Source organism: Pleuronectes platessa, chromosome 6 (genome assembly GCF_947347685.1).
Source record: "Pleuronectes platessa chromosome 6, fPlePla1.1, whole genome shotgun sequence".
NCBI classification, from domain to species: domain Eukaryota; kingdom Metazoa; phylum Chordata; class Actinopteri; order Pleuronectiformes; family Pleuronectidae; genus Pleuronectes; species Pleuronectes platessa.
The window spans coordinates 17065120-17081742 of record NC_070631.1 but is presented as its reverse complement, the minus strand read 5'-3'; the positions used below and the strand labels follow the sequence as shown (position 1 = coordinate 17081742).

The window sequence follows — 16623 nt, the reverse complement described above, 5'->3', positions numbered from 1 at the left end:
TAACGCACACAACTTGGGTCTATATTTTCTTTTGGTGGCAGTTATTGACAACAGCGTCCTAAAACAAGAAGGCTACACAATAGGGATGTTTTATGTGGTCCCTTCAGGGCTTGGTTTTATCTCCCACCGAAACACATTATCAAAACTAGATAGAAAATTTGTGCGATCATGTGATCCTTCACTTTAAGAGTGCACATCTACGGATTTAACTTGACAATTAACTTAACACTGCTCCTACAAAGTGTGCACTTGTAATACTGTGGGCTCTTTGCCCAAAAGCATGTGAAAATACAACCTTGTGTTTCATTTCCTCAGTTTAAACCTCCGGTTGTAAAGCAGAACAGAGAGGGGTTTGATCCAACTTGTACCAAGAAGTTATTAAGAAGATTAATGCTGAAGAAAATAGGTTCAACTCAGCCAATAATGCAAACCCCTGCTCTCCTATTTACCCTTTACTCTCCATGTATCAATAGGTGATTCTTACACATCACGTTAATAAAAAATTCAGCAGTTTGAAGTGAGACAGGGCAGTAACTGAGCCTACGAATCAGTCCATCCACCTCAAATTTTCATTCTAATCATGAATAATATGAACAATCTTCAGAGACTTCATATTAATTGATTTAATTGTCATATCAACATTCAGATATTTTTGGTACTTTCTCTGTAACTACGTTCTCTCTTCTCAACTGCATGTTGGAATTATGGCTTGGCCAAAGATCTTTACCAGCTGATTGCGTAACCTGTCTGTAGTCCCCCCCCCCCCCCCCCCCCCCATCTCATCCATACAGTCTTTTGTGTACCACCTCGCTATCAGCAGAGGCACAGCTGATGAGCCTGTTGGTTTTTGCTTCACCGGGATGAATGTGCAAACGACGAACCGATTCAGACGTGGGTAATAAATCTGATGAACACTAAAACATGTGGAGACAAAGCCACATCTGTGTTCCTCTAATCTTAGAACGAAGGAGCAGGTTGCATAACGTGGAAATTGCAGGCAGTTAAAACAGTGCAGCAGTTTTATGATAAGACGTCTCCTCTCTGTGTTGGTCTTCGGTTCACACAGGACTTTTGACGGCATGACGATCAAAAGGGAACACATTTGTTGTGTGTCACATTTGTAATACTCACTAATAATCCAAATTGCTTTAAACCGTGTTTTTTTTAGCCTTAACCTGCAAACCAGCCTCCAGACCTCTATTTGTCTTTCCTAGCCAAAGCCTAGATGGATGTTTGAGATCCTGAGCAAAGATTTGTGTTTTGAGGTTGTGTTACAATACATAAAATGTCAGAACTTACAACTCCGCCATAGCCCAACAGTCCACCCATTTCAATTTGTTCAATCTTTTTGTTTTTTGGGATCTGCACAGTATTGCACACACTCATAAATATCAGTCCTCCAAAGTAGGATTTCTCTGAGACTCTACAAAATTGCCAAATGCCTTATATCACAGTGTTAAAGAAAGTGAAGAAAAACCCTGGATCTGCTCGAAAACTTATTTTTACCTTGGGTCATACTCAACAAAATGTCATACTACTGGCGTTGGAAATGTAGTGGAAGCTGTTTATGTTAACTGTGAAGTGTTGGTGTATGTACTATTACCTCTGTGCAGCAACACTCTCACCATGTTGTCATCATTAGGCGGCCAGTTACTGAAGCGATGATGTAACAAAGGGGTCATATTATCCTGGAGAAGTAGAACAAACTGAGCTCTCCAATTACCCCCTAAAACTCGCTGCTACAAATTTGTGTCTTGTAATAAAGACTGAGACAACAATGCTATCTCGCCGCTGCAAAGTTCCATTCCACACAACGCCAGAGAAAAGCCACTATCCATCTATTCAAACGGTTTTGTTTCCCTCATTATCTTATCGCCGCTTGCCGCTACCGTGTATCACCACGGAGACAGCGGTAAACAGCATTGGGGGGGGGGGGTGAATGAGACCCAGCTATCAGGGTGCTACCGTGTCCCTGAGACTCATTAAATTTTCAGCAGCTACGCACCTGTCTGGGGTGCAACCAGACAATATTGGAAGTGCTAGACCCCGGACAAGTCCAATAAAGTCAGAACCATTCAACACAATAGTAATAAAGTATGATAAAAAAATAAAAAAGAATACAAGTTTTTTACTACTACTCTCTCGGCCGAGAAGCCGCTGAGCAGCTCACTGAACCCTAACTCTTAACTTGCTGTATGTGTCAGTCAAAAGCATTTTGTTCTTGTGCTATTACAGAATATACATAGAGTGTATATGATGCTGAGATGAGATATTTAACAATTCATTAACATGCTCGCCTACTTGGCAATGGCAGCACAGATCCCTTTGAATATTAGTTTTACAAATGTATGTATTCATGGTGATCTGATAAAACGCAGTCAATCAAAGCTGCAGCCCATATTGTCAACGCGGCACATATATCTCAGCTGGTGGCTCAGTGATGCTGGCGTGGAACAAATCTGGCCACGGTGCTTTTCCACTGAGACTTTTCTCATAATACTCTGAACAATATAGTTAAATTATCTTCACACGCATTCGGTTCCAGTTGTGTAAACATCGTTTAATACTGAGACGTTTAAGCTGCCAACTCGGCACATATATTGCGTAATCATTCATGATCATTACACATCTTAATACGATCAAAACCAGTCTCTGGTTTAGAAAGAGACTGAGATGAATTTACACTTGGCTTCTTTGTAGCAGATGACTGACTGCTGCATGGAGCGTTTGTGCTGTTAGTTAGTGATTATTTTGGGATAAGGACGGCTTCCCAAAAAAGACGATTCAGTCCTCACCCATGTAGATTATGTGTTCCATATTGGGTGGGGTGTATCTCTGTAAGGCAGTGGTGGGTCTGCTACTGCAATGATTGAGGATGCTCTGCGTCGAGGGGTCATCACAGGTGTACAGAAACACACCATACAACTAGACTCAGTAGAGTGCATACCTCCACCAAGGTCCAACAGTCCTGTGATGAAACCACAGTTAAACTCACTAAATCCGGATTATTATTTGGGGTCTGCACTAAAAAGCTCAGGCTCGTAAATATCAGTACCCCATATATCCGTGTTTTGTTTTGGTTTTTTATCAGGAAAATGTGGAAGAATCCCTGTTCCTCAAAAATCCCACCCCCTAACCTGGATCTGCACCAGAATGTAATGGGTTCTTCCTTGGATCATGCTCCACGCTTCCACGAGATTTCATAGAAATTGTTTTGAGTAATTTTTGTGTAATCCTGCTAACCATCAAATAAACACATATAGATAAAAACCTAATCTCCTGTTGTGATATATATACATATATATATGTCCATTTCACATATATAATCATGAAATCATTAAAATACAACTATTTAGACTGATAGAAAGAAATAACTTGTCAAGAAAACATGCCAAATTGTATTGTTTACAGGTTCTCAAATATGAGGGTTTGCCTTTTAAAGATTTCTGATGTTTTACAGTCCACTCATTCGACTGAGAAAATAACAGATTATTGATAATGGAAATGATCATTAGTTGCAGAAGTACTTGGTTTTGTAATGTCAGTGGAGGTCGGTAATGCAAATAATAGATCTAACTCACTTATCTGCTTATTGACATGGCTCTCACAGAGCTATACAGACTTGTGGCAACAGTATGGCAATAATTTGAGTGTGCAGTATTCTGGGCCAGTTAAACCACTTAGAGGTTTTTTAAATAAGATTTTAGCACAATGTATTTCGATGCTCCACAGATAAAAAAAAAAAACTACATTGCAGGTTGTTTAGTTAAACCTAGGTTACAAACCCAAAGCTGATCTACTGACCCAAACCCTGGCTGTGCCTGAATCAGTCCTAAATCATTTGGTGAATATTTAGAACAGACAGGAGCTGATTTATCAATATCAGACTCCTAAAGTGTCCACAGTGTAGCATCTGATGTGTGGATCAACCCCCGAGAAAAGAAAATTAGTTTTCAAGGATCAAAAGTGGAGAAGAAAGACAGAGAGAGAAAACATCCTGAATAGTAGTCATGGATTATGAACGTTTAGCTTTAAATCTTTTTGTAGGCTATGCATAATTTATATAACTGTGATATACTGCCATATTGATTTGGATTTTTTATCCAAATGTTTTCATGTCTGTTAAACAGGTAACATGACAAGTCCTTCAGATTTCCACAAGCTCTGTGACATGTAGAATGGGAATGACAAGGTGATACATGAAGCTACCTTCAAGATACAGATTTAATACCGATATGTTATATGGGAAGTGGCCATCAGGAAGTGACCGCCACTATGTCTTGCGTATTAGATCTCACACGTCATTTGAAAAAGATATTTAGATTAAAAAAAGACTCAACACCCTTTTCGAGATTGTGTTCCAAACAAGTGTCATATGTTACAGAATCTAATCACTGTTAGTCAACACTAAGAAGAGCACAGTGCACATCCTGAACTCAGTGACAGGAAGCACAGGCCACTTTACAGACAAAACCATGTTGCTCTTACTTTGGGCTGTGCCCCAGTAACAGTCGCAGAGACGTCATGTCTCCCTTGGCAGCAGCATAGTGAACAGGTATGGCGCCCGTGTCGGTGGAGGCCCCGGGGTCCACCTCACAACTCTTCAGCAGCCAATCAGTGATCTCGTTGTGACTGAAGCGAGATGCAAGATGGAGAACAGTGGCCCCGGAGCTGTCCTTGTCCTATAAAGCAACAGAAAGATTTACTGAAACAAGTTAATACACAAACATACAAATGTTTACAAGCAAAAGCTGATAAGTTGGTAAATGTGTTAGGAACCTGCACAACTTACAAAGGTATAAAGTTAAGCAATTATGTAAGTCTGTACTTAGCTTGTGTACAATAACACCTTGTTTGTGCAAATAACACACACGCGCATACACACACACACACAAACCCGTTCTTAATTAGAAAAGTGTTCAAGATGGACGGTATAAACAGTGTCAAAGGCACACTCTGGCCTCTGGTTTGGATTGGGACTTTACCCTGCTGACTGGGTCTGGAGCCCTGACAGATCTAAAGTGGCAATGACTACACCTGTGGCAACTAAACTGCCAGAGATCATAGTCTTAACCAAACCTCGACCTTTAAGCAAAAATATCTTTAAAAGCATTTGCACGTGTATGAACCCTGGAGTCTTATCCAATGATCTAAAGTTGCAGTCTGAAGCAGTAGAATGGAACACATGAACATTCAAGTCAGACAGAATTGGCATCAGAGCGCCGAAACATAATAGTGAAAAGTGGAAGCTACAGTATGTAAATGGCACTGCGAGCAGTAATTGATAGGTTTTACTAAATGTCAGCCAAGTATCTTATCAGTTAGTTGTTGACGTGGGGTGAGGGGGGGGGGGGGTGTCTTTGTTGCTCTTCAGTGCTCTGTCAAGCAGTCCTCAAAAGTAATGGAGACAGTAAGTAGATGACGGAGCTCTTATTACTCTGTGTTTTAAATTTAGAATCAAAGATGACTACAGGTCAGATCAAGTGCCGGACCAGCTCAGGTGCGGTGCTTCTGTGCCTTGTGTGTTGGTCTAAATCGTGTTTTGAAGAAGAGGATGCATAATAAGCATCAGTGTCGTGGCATAGCACTGCTGCCTCAGAACCAACACAGTCTGAGGGATGAATATGACTTAACTGGGTGCGTGGTGTCTAAATGCCCTCATGGGTTTCTTCACTTAGGTGAAATGCAAAGTTGCCACGGAGGCTACTTTTTTCAGGATATGCATAAAGCATAACTTGTATAGTATAAGCAAACATTGAAAATGGCCGACTGAGATGGATCTGTTATTCTAAAGAAAAACAACATTTTGTGCAAAAAGAAAAGTTTTTGTCACAACAGACTGTATAATGGCTGTTTAATAATAATAAGCTTTAATCATTAAGCACCTTTCAAAACAGGAGGTGCTTTAAAAGAGAAAAGTTGAAAGTTGAAAGTTGAAAGCAAACAATAAGAAACTATTTATAAGCTATTTTGAAGATCACATTATAAGTGATGGTTAATGCACACACTGTGTTACATACATGAAAACATTGTTTGGCTGACGATAAACTACAACTGTACTTCAGCTTCTCCTGAGACTCCTTCAAAGTGCGTGCTGCATTCCTGCCTTGGTTTGAAAACATTGCATCTCACTACCAGCAGCCACATGGAAGTGAGGTAATTGTTAAGGTCTGTCAGATTTGCAAATCCAGTTTTGCATATGCTTCATTACCATGGTAACATGAGGCAGTGTAGATTTGCCATATTGGATGAAAATTATCTTTTGTTGGAATCAGACCAATAACTTATCACCAGTTAAAGATAAATGGATTCTGGTTTCACAGAAATATTGCGAAGCACCATGAACAGGTTTAATGTGTATTTATTGCCAAATGCCTCATTAAACAGAGACAAAAATACTGTGTGTGAAACCTAAGATTAAGCCAGTTCACATTTAAAGGTTGACTGTGATGTAACTCATCACTATGAGAAAAAGATATGAGTGAATCTGCCATTTGGATTTGAAGGGTTCATTGTGTGATGATGATCCAAATATTGCATTAGGACCTTTTTACGTCCAAATTGGAATCTCTGCTAGGGAAACACCTGTAGGTTATATTTGAAACATGATAATACACTGACATTAATGAGAATATGCCCCAGATCCACTGAACCCCAGTTGGACCTGTCCAGCCCCAAATTGGTTCACCTGGAGAGGAACAGGCTGAGGGAAGGTTCGACACGCAGGCTTCACATTAGAGAAATGGCAGCCAGGTTAGAGGAAACAGAGCAGGAGGCTCCTGTCTGCCACACTTCAACGCTCACTCACCTCTGGCCGACATCCACCCTGGGTCAGCAGCCACTGCAAGCAGACCAGGTTGCCCGTGGCTGCTGCGTCATGCGCCGGGCTCGCCCCGTTGCTGGCCAGGCAGTTTCCCGGCAGCCCTGCCTCCTCCACCAGGTACCGCAGGCAGGCGAGTTTCCCGGCCCGGGCTGCGTGGTGGACCGGTGAAGCCCCCAGCACATCCTTCACGTCGCCGCTCAGCGCTTTGGCCGCGAGCTGCGCTTTGAGAGCCTGCACGTCGCCCTGCCTGGCGGCGAGCAGCGCCCGGTCCCCCTCCAGCACCATGGCGGTGTGCACCACTCCTCCCTTCTGCTCAGCGAGGGTCGGTCCCGGTCTGCTTCACCGCGTGGATGTGATCAGCATCGTACTCACTGGGTTGTAGTTGATTTCCAGTCTGGTAACTTTGAGGGGAAGCTCAATTATCGGCCCGCATCCTTCCAGAGCCAAATGCGCAAAGCAAGATCAGATTCCATTCAAGAGCTGCAGCGTTTAAACAAATGACACGTGTTTTTCACATGTTGAAGTAAAGCTCAGCTCGCTCCTATTTATCTCTGTGATACACTAACCTGTTGTCTACGTTTGTAACGGACGATGTGGGTCAGTAATCCGCTTCTTGTCTATTTTACGCCCGCAGGATGCTGAACACCTGTTGCTCTGTGTTTCACTAAAGCGCCCTTTTTAAATAAAACTGGTTTGTTTACCCCGTTTGCTTCCGGATAACAGTTAACGATCAGGAGAATATTCCGCAGTGTTTTTCTTCTTCTAGCAGATGGCGACATGGGACTGAGCGCCTGCTAAATAATCCATCAGGGGGAGGATCGCTGAGCCGGGTGCAGGTTGTTGCTCTCTGGGAAATCGGCTCAGAAGTTAAAGGCGCAGTGCGACGACTTAAAACTGAGAATATACACAAGTTACACAACTGTGGTGGTGGGCGTCAAGTCAATTACACCAACGGCTGAATACTCAATGGAAATTAACCTTTTAAACCCATGTCCGGTCTGGTTTGTCTGCAGGCTTCCTGGCATTAATTCTATATGTCCATGCAAGCAGCATTATGTTTGCAGCCTGTATAGGTCCACCTGGTGGTCTATTGGAAAACTGTTACCTTAAATCTATTTAGCATGAGTTTTCCCCCCAGTTTATTATGATGCATCTGAGCTGCCCTGCATTGTAGCTATACAAACAATCACTATTATATATTAATGCTGAGCCAGTGTGTCACAATAAATTGAAAGTTTATTATAGGACCTATTCTTTTTTGTTATTTCAAATTCTGATGTTTTTCTATTTGTTATTTTGAATTAAAATGTTCTCCAATACATGTGGCATCTATTGCACTTCTGTCCGTCCTGGGAGCGTTACCCTCACATGTGGCTCTCTCTGAGGTTTCTACCTTCTTTTTACCCTGTTAGAAGGTTTTTTGCTTCGTTTTTCCTTACTCTTGTTAAGGGTTAAGAACAGAAGATGTCACACCATGTTAAAGCCCTATGAGACAAATTGTGATTTGTGAATATGGGCAATACAAATAACCTTGATTCATTGATGATAAACCATTTCACGTAATTACAGTTTCAATACTGGATAACAACAAGAGCTAGTTCTGTGTGTCATTACTAATGAAAATGTCAGATTACAAGTGCAAGTTTATATGATGATGAGTGCAGTGTTGGGAATAGCATACTCAATTAGTTTTAATACGAGTAATAAGTACTTCCATTTGACTTTATTTATCCTTATAGCTGGAAATGGAATAAGTATAATTGTCCACTACGTTTTATTTGACAACTATAGTAGGCCTACTGCAGAGTAACCATTAATATCCAATATAAATATTAGCTTTTAAAAGAGTTTAAGGTGTGAAACAACCATAAAGTACCTCAAATAAACCACAGTAATCGCTGCTTGCACGTTAAAGCATATTCTCATAATACCACTACTCTGAGTGGGGCTGATTTGCATTATGAATACTTTGCTCTGGATTTGTGGTTTATAGTTTGTGGATAATATTGGTGCTTTCCAGCATTGTGTTCGTGTTTGTGGAGAAAGTACAAACCTTAACAACGAGTCAGTAACACTGTTCATATCTGTTTAAAACACAGGGAGGCATCATCATATTCCCCTTTGATGAACCTGACGTTGTGGAGAACTGTAATACTTTGAACCACCAAACGGTGGCAGGAAAGGTTCATATTCTGCAAGGTAGCTCTACCTGCAGAGGTGTGCAGGTGTCAGGTTATCGTTGCTTTGTATTGGCCTCTTTAAATCACAGTGTAAACTGTCGCACATGCCTCAGCACATTAACCATTTGATCAACGACCATCAAGATGTATTTGTATTATTGTTGCCTATTTCCAATGCTCCTATAAATCTTATATGGGCTGACCTTGAAACAGGAGTTTTTTTTTTATTCAAACCAGTACACTTGTATTGGCCTTTGGCAGTTTCGGCACGTTGTGCCTCTTTCACTGTCGGATTAGGTTGATTGATTTTTCCGCTCAGAGGCCTCGTGTGTGTGTGAATGTGTTTGTGTGTGTGTGTGTGTGTGTGTGTGTGTGTGTGTGTGTGTGTGTGTGTGTGTGTGCTGCGGAGCGGGGGCTGGGGCTGGAGGGGGGGGGGGGGGTAAGAGCGAGTCTCGTGCTCGACGCGTGCCACCTCGGCCCATCTGTTGCACAGGTCCAACTGTCATAGACACCGTGGGGGATTCCCACGAGCATTCTTGACTAATAATGGTACAATTCCCCAAAGGAAATGGACAATAAGTACTCTGTGACACGAGTTAGGGGACTCTGTCAATACCTTTATATACCTTCACAGGAGTTGTAGAAGGCCTATACACCGCCTTTATAAGCTCATTTATTATTATTATTATCATTATTAATATTATTAATATTATTATTATTATTATCATTATTATTATTAGTAGTAGTAGTATTGGTATTATTAGTATTATTATGATAAAATAATAAAGCTTCAGCTTATAGATGCTGCATTTTAATTTTCAATAGGCTACCCACAACTTGTGTTTATAAATTGGTATAAATTGGTGTGTGTATATATATATATATGGATATATACAGTGTATGTCTCCCATCTTATATCTAGTATATATCCCTTTGTATATTTGTTTGTATAATCATTGTGATTTTTCGTTTAGGACAAATATATAATAGAATAGAATAGGCTACACCCACAGTTTAAAATCCTAACGACACTGACAATAGGCTACACTAAGTCAGACATTTGTATAGACTAGCGTTTATTCTAGATAATTGCACTGTATTTTTCAATGCATGCTTATGGGTCCATATTGGCCTGCTGCTTATTGAGGTCCCGGCATTAAACGCCGCCTACAGCAGACATGTTGTGTGCAGCTGCAGCAGCAGCTCTGTACAATAAAGGCTCTAACACAGGGTTTAATCATGTGGAGGTGAACCGGACTCTTTCCCAGGCTCCTTCACAGAAGCTCCCACAACTTGAAGCAATGAGAAAAGCTAAATCCCCATTCAAGTGGAAAAGGGGCTGCCAACGGTTCTTCCACGGAGCCTGGGAAAGCTGGGATTCTTCGTGCACGCGTCAGACGTGCGACAGTTATTCAAATTGGGCTCAGCCATTCAGCGCGTGGGCCCCATCTATTGTATGGCCACATCTGCTGCTGAGCGGGAACATTCAAATGAGGACACATCCTCTGCTCAAGTTCATGCTGCTTATTTAACCTGCAGCAAACTGCATGGTGTGTTAGAGACCCGGTGTGACCCACAAGCACATTCAATAATACAAACAGGAGAAGTCCCCAATAACCCTGCAGGCTTTAGAATGAATCATTTAGCAATGTGCGTCTGTAAACACTGCAGCCCCTGCTTCATTTAATAATAATAACAACAATAATTTTAATAACAATTTTAATAATAACACTCCTAATAGTAAATAAAAATATAAGAAAAACATATTTCAGTATTTATTGTAAGGTTTTTAGTCATAGAGCAGTTCCTCGCGTCCATATATCTGCAACGGCTCAGCTGGTTGGCGCGTGCCGTGGAGTAATTGCTTTCGCTTGACTAAACCTGGACGCGTGCAAGGAAGAGATTGTCATCCTATGTGGAACCAGAGAGAAACACGTCTGCACCTTTATGTTTAATATTCAATACGAACAACACACCAGCTTCACATGAAACAATTCATAATCATTTTTAATATTGTAAAAAAGACACCAGACATTGTTAACTTTATTAAAATGCTGAAAGAAGACAAACACACAAAGAGATGACATTTCTTTATTCATCTAACTGCACCCTGCTATCCTCCAATCCTCTTTCTTTCTGTCTTTCTGTCTTTCTGTCTTTTTGTCTGTCTGTCTTTCTTTCTGTCTTTCTTTCTTTCTTTCATTCTTTCGTTCGTTCAGTTTATTCTTTCTTTCATACAGTCGTTCTGTCTTTCTGTCTTTCTGTCTTTCGTTCGTTCGTTCATTCTTTCTTACTTTCTTTCTGTCCTTCTGTCTTTCTGTCTTTCTGTCTTTCTTTTTTCATTCTTTCCTTCCTTCGTTCATTCTTTCTTTCTTTCTTTCTTTCTTTCTTTCTTTCTTTCTGTCTTTCTGTCTTTCTGTCTGTCTTTCTTTCCGTCTGTCTACCTTAAATTATCAGGAAACCATCAAAAACCTGAAAGCACGTGGCTAGTGGAGGATTAGCATTAAACAGATGCATTAAACATTTAAAATTAAACAGACACAGACTCTTACACATTTTGCCAACATTGCTTAAGACATAGGACGATAAAACTGGATTACATTAAGGCAAATCATTTCAAGAATTGTTGTTAGATGCAATAAACAATCACTGCAGATGTATTACATCAAAACATCTGGCCCTGGTTGCAAGGACTTTACTCAGACGTCTACTATGCCGATGAATAAGGCACAAGGATTACAAGCCTTTTGTAGAATTTTTTTTCTTAAAGTGCAACTGATTTTACTTTTCAAATTTTGTAATAGATTGTAATTTTCTGCACTAGAAAGATCAAATTCTTATAACACATTGATTGTAAATTCCATTGGATTTCTGTTCATGAGCATATTCAGTATGTCGTTTTTGAATTGCCTATGTTTCTATCATGCTATTAGAACATATTTAATAAACCCATTTTAATAACTGAGCATAGGCTAACAACATCTTATTTTTCAGACGGACATAAATCTTTTTTTTTCTATATAAAGGATTTAGCCTGATTTATACCTAAAGAGTTTATCCTTTTTATGGTTGATTTCATAGTTACGCAGACAGGAGCCTCAATCATTATAATAACAAAAGCATGAAAAAGCTGAAACTGCAAGTCACGAATACAGTCATTTCTAGCGTGTTATCCTAAAGTTCACCTTGATTCTTCTGTCTTCCCTTGGAGACATCGGGGAGACGTCTCGTGTCAGCGCGCAGCCGCAGTGTCTCTCCCACAGCGAGCCAGTCATCCGTGAGCTGCAGTGAGAATTTCCCTGGTCAGACTTTCTCACACTCAGGCTCATTAGCTGCAGACAGAGACAGGACGACAGATTTGACGAGACAGGCCTTTCAACAAAGCAGCGTTTACAGTAGGAAGTCAAAAAAGCTGGAGACCACTGGTGCCAGACACTGGGCCAAACTGGACTTTACATTGCTTCTCTGCGCTTCAGATTATTGTATTTTACTGTAGTAACGACTGTACAACAAGGTATGAAGTATAAGGAATATAAAGAAACAGATATTTATATGTTTAGTAAACAGATTATATAGACATCTCACTATCATATAATCTCATCCAAACATTCACGTGTTACAATCAAAACAACTGTGGTTTTATAAGTAATTTTTGGGGAAATCCCATTAGTCAACCTCAGAAAACATTACATGAAATACTGGCACATATATTTCATAAGCCATGAGCATTTGCCATAGCAGAATAAAAGAATAACAAGTTTAGATTAATGAGATAGAATTAGGCCTAATTATGTATTAATAATAACAACAACAAAAACAACAATAATAAGCATCATCATCATCATCCTAATAATCCAATAACTATTATTATAATAATATAGAACTCCTACCCGGTCATGGCCGCTCCTCTCCTCACCATTTAAAGCCACCGGCTCGCTGCCTGCTTGCAGGTGGCTGCCGCGGTCTGAAGGGTTGCTGCAGTTGTATTCAGCGCCCTTTTGCTCCACGAGGTTTGAGACTCAATGACAGGGACGCGTGGACTTTGTGGGCGGATACCTTGTACATGTGACCACGCCCTCTCATGGTCTGGATCTGAGGGACAGTGCAGGAGGAACATATATCAATATTTTTGTATTTGTAGGCTTTATAATTTTAATTCTATATGGCTAGAGACGTTTTTTTTCTTGCTTTTCAGTTTATTCTTAATCGGTGGATCAAAGATAAGAGATTGGATAAGATGAAACTTTATTGATCCCACTTGTTACGCCAGCAGATTGTAAGAAAGGTGGAGATAAGAGAATAAAAAAGGCAAATGAATAACAATTTGTATAAATTGAATACAAATAATGAGAATATGTACATAATAACCACATTTTACTAATTAAAGAGTATATCCATGCTACAGTCCCACAGCACGAGTAGCTGCATCTGAAGATGAACAATGTAACTGCTTATTTCATACTTTTTAAATTTTAAGTTTATTATAAAGGATCCCTTTCTCGTTTAAATGTTCCAAAGAAATCCAAAGAGGCAGAGGTGTTCTCAGCAACAGGGAATAGTCATCATCTTGATTGACTCGTGATCCCTTTATTCATATTCGTTTGAAAGGAAATATGATATAGTTCAAATAAGAAAAACCTTTGTTAGTCCCACAATGGGGAGATATGAATGTGAGCACTAACAGTACTAAAAATGGGAGTTTCTGAAGTATAAAAGACACTTACATTGAAGGAGCACACTTGTTGTGGATGAGTTCTTCTGAACATCGCTGCAATACAGCATGTCTTACTATGAATGTGTTTCCCTGATTATCCTCCCCCCTGCTCCTTAATTTCCCCCCGGACAACTCTTAATGGTCCCTGTGTCTGTGTAAGTTCAAAATAATTCATCGGAGCAGCGAAGCCATCTGGTGCCTTTGTTCTCCTGGCTCGTGCTGTTCTCGTGCCCCTGATATGGCAGCACAATGGGTCCAGCTTCCATCAGAAATCCAATATTCAAAAAACCCGCCAACAAGCCGGCGTGTCCTATCCATCCCCACCCCTGTAGCCGGGGGCAGCTCCTTAATCCCCTGTCACATGCTGCAGCGTTTAGTGGACGATGGTGGAATAGACCACACTTAATTTTTTCAAGTTTAAAGCAGTATATATAATATATATAAATATTATAAATATATATATAGTGTTTGTGTTAGGGTTAGTGTTTGTGGAGCGCATGGTCAGGAGCCATGGATGAGAAAGGTCTGTCACAGCTGGCTTCTGCACAGCTATTGGCGGAGACGCCTTTTTTTTTGCGTCGCTGTGAGTGTTACCTTTATCAACTTCACTTTGAACAAAAACAAACGTGCAGCACCAGATGTGCAGCTCGTACAGCGCTTGGCTTTTGGCTTGGTTATTTGGAAATCCTGTCTGAGCCATTCACCCTCCGGTTTATAATGTACAATTACGCAGAAGCACTTCTCCGCCTCAGAAAAGGACGCCTGCAAGCTTGCTGCTGGGCACAGCTATAGTCCAAGCGTCTTTTTTCAATATGGAACATTGACCACGCATGTGATAAAAACCAGACTTCATGATTCTCAATCCTGGATCAAATAAACCCAATTTTACAGGCGAATTTAAAGAAAACATTTTATACAAACTCAAATGTGAAAACTGTCCAATGAATAAAGGAACTGTTTCCCCTTTTGTCTTTTCTCTTTTTCATATTCATTTTGATTGTACATTTTCGACGTTATGTACCGTTTAATCTTGTTCTAGCCTAATTAATACATAAGTATTTCCACGGTTGTTTATTTAACTGTTCTGTCACTATCTGGGTGTTTTTCTGTGTTAAGCACATATCTGCAATATTAATATACACACACGTTTATAAATATAAAGCTCTTAAAAAGCAGTAGATAAATAAAGCCTCTCTGAAGCCATTGCAGTTCGCATTTGTTTGGTTTGACATATCTGATCTCACACATATCAAAAATATGTACTCCAACTTATAGACAACACTTATACTTTCATTAATTTGTATATTATTTAGTATTTGGGTGTGTTTTAAGGGATATTTATTTAAAGAGTGAGTTGTGCTCAGTGTCCATGCGTAATGAAGCGCACAGCTGACAGTTTCCTTAGTTGATCCAGGAGCATCCGATAGGATTATATTTTTGTTTTTATATCATTTATAACCTAAAGAAAACGTGACATTGTTTAGATCTGACACGAGGCAGCTGAAACGATCAAGCGTCATCATTAATTGTTTTCAGACTCTCAGATTATAACCTATATGTTATACATCATATATACTTTATATATCCTACTAATATATATTTTCTACAATCGTTTTGTTTAATATCTGAGGGGAGTTTTATTCACCAATCACTATAATTTACCATGCTTCCTTTGTTATCGTCTTATGAAGCACGTGACTTGCGAGGATGCTGATGCAGACTCCGAGCTATAGAATCAGTGACGTCAACAGGAGCTCGTGCAGGAGGAAAAAAATAAGTCTGGGTTTTGGTCAGTGCTGCACGCGGCAGATGCTTCGTGAAAATGGCGTTGTTTTAGGCGTTGGAAGCTTCACGGTAAATTTTGATAGGTCTTCAGGTTGCATCGTCACAGGAGGAACTGATGCAAAGTCACATGAGCGCATCACCATCGCGAACAAAGAGAGCAAGAACAGCCACGTGGACACGTTTACAAAAAATAGTCTAGTTATATTATTCTTGTATCTATATATTCTTTTTATTTTATATATATATATATTGTCCTTTTATTCGTATAAGGGGAAGTTTTAATTAGTTATTTCCCCTTTTCACATCGTTACTTTCTTTATACAGACATGTTGGTTTTCAAGTGAGGATATTTTGATCCCAGTTACACCTGAGCCATCCTTAATATTACACAGTGGACAGATTTAACAATGGAAACAGGATATTACACTCAGTCACATGGCTAAAACGAATGCATTCTATTATATAACAGGGCTGTAATGAATCATACACCCTCATGAATGTTTTACTGTCTAGTTTGTCTGGAAACGGTTTTTGGAGAGCTGTTGAAAAGACTTGAAATAATATAAGTAAACTTATTATGTCATAACTGTTTCAGGACTGTATCAGATTGTATTAGCTGTACCAAATATGTATATGATGTAAAATTTCAACAAAATTGGTAATTGATTGAGGGGAGACCAAAAGCATCCGTACACTGAGATCCGGGCAAATATCATTTTAATTTTAATAAACAGGTTTAAAATGCCTTGACGAAGGTCTCTGCCCCAAAGCTCTCCAATTAAAAAGATATCAGCAATCAAAGTCAGATTCTGTAAGTGAGAATATGACTTTTTATTAAAACATGGACCAGTCTCATCATCTGTCATGGTGGTGGAGGATGCAGTCATTCGAGCTGGGTGTAAGTTTGTTCCTCTTAAAGTAAAATCCAATTGAAATTGATTTCACTCCTGAGTTTAGGTTAAGTAATATGTTACATTGGGCATCAGAACAGCAAAAAAGAAAGTCAGGCGTCCATTCCCCACATCTTTTTTTATATTGATCCTTGGTCAGTGTTGGAGAAACCAAGACCAACATGACATGTAGTCTCCAGTCAGAATAAAGCCCAACAGCTTTCTCCTTTC

At 39.9% G+C, this 16623-nt stretch overlaps 1 protein-coding gene across 1 annotated transcript in view; it reads right to left on the bottom strand.

Annotated features, from left to right (window-relative positions):
* espn (espin) overlaps positions 1 to 7108 on the bottom strand; it is a 37919-nt gene extending 30811 nt beyond the window's left edge. Inside the window, exons 1-2 of the mRNA XM_053425145.1 lie at positions 6809 to 7108; positions 4489 to 4682 (exon numbers count right to left, since the gene is read on the bottom strand). Of these exons, the coding sequence (XP_053281120.1) occupies positions 4489 to 4682; positions 6809 to 7108 (494 nt within the window). The remainder of the gene's footprint in view (positions 1 to 4488; positions 4683 to 6808) is intronic.
* Between the last annotated feature and the right edge of the window lie 9515 nt (positions 7109 to 16623).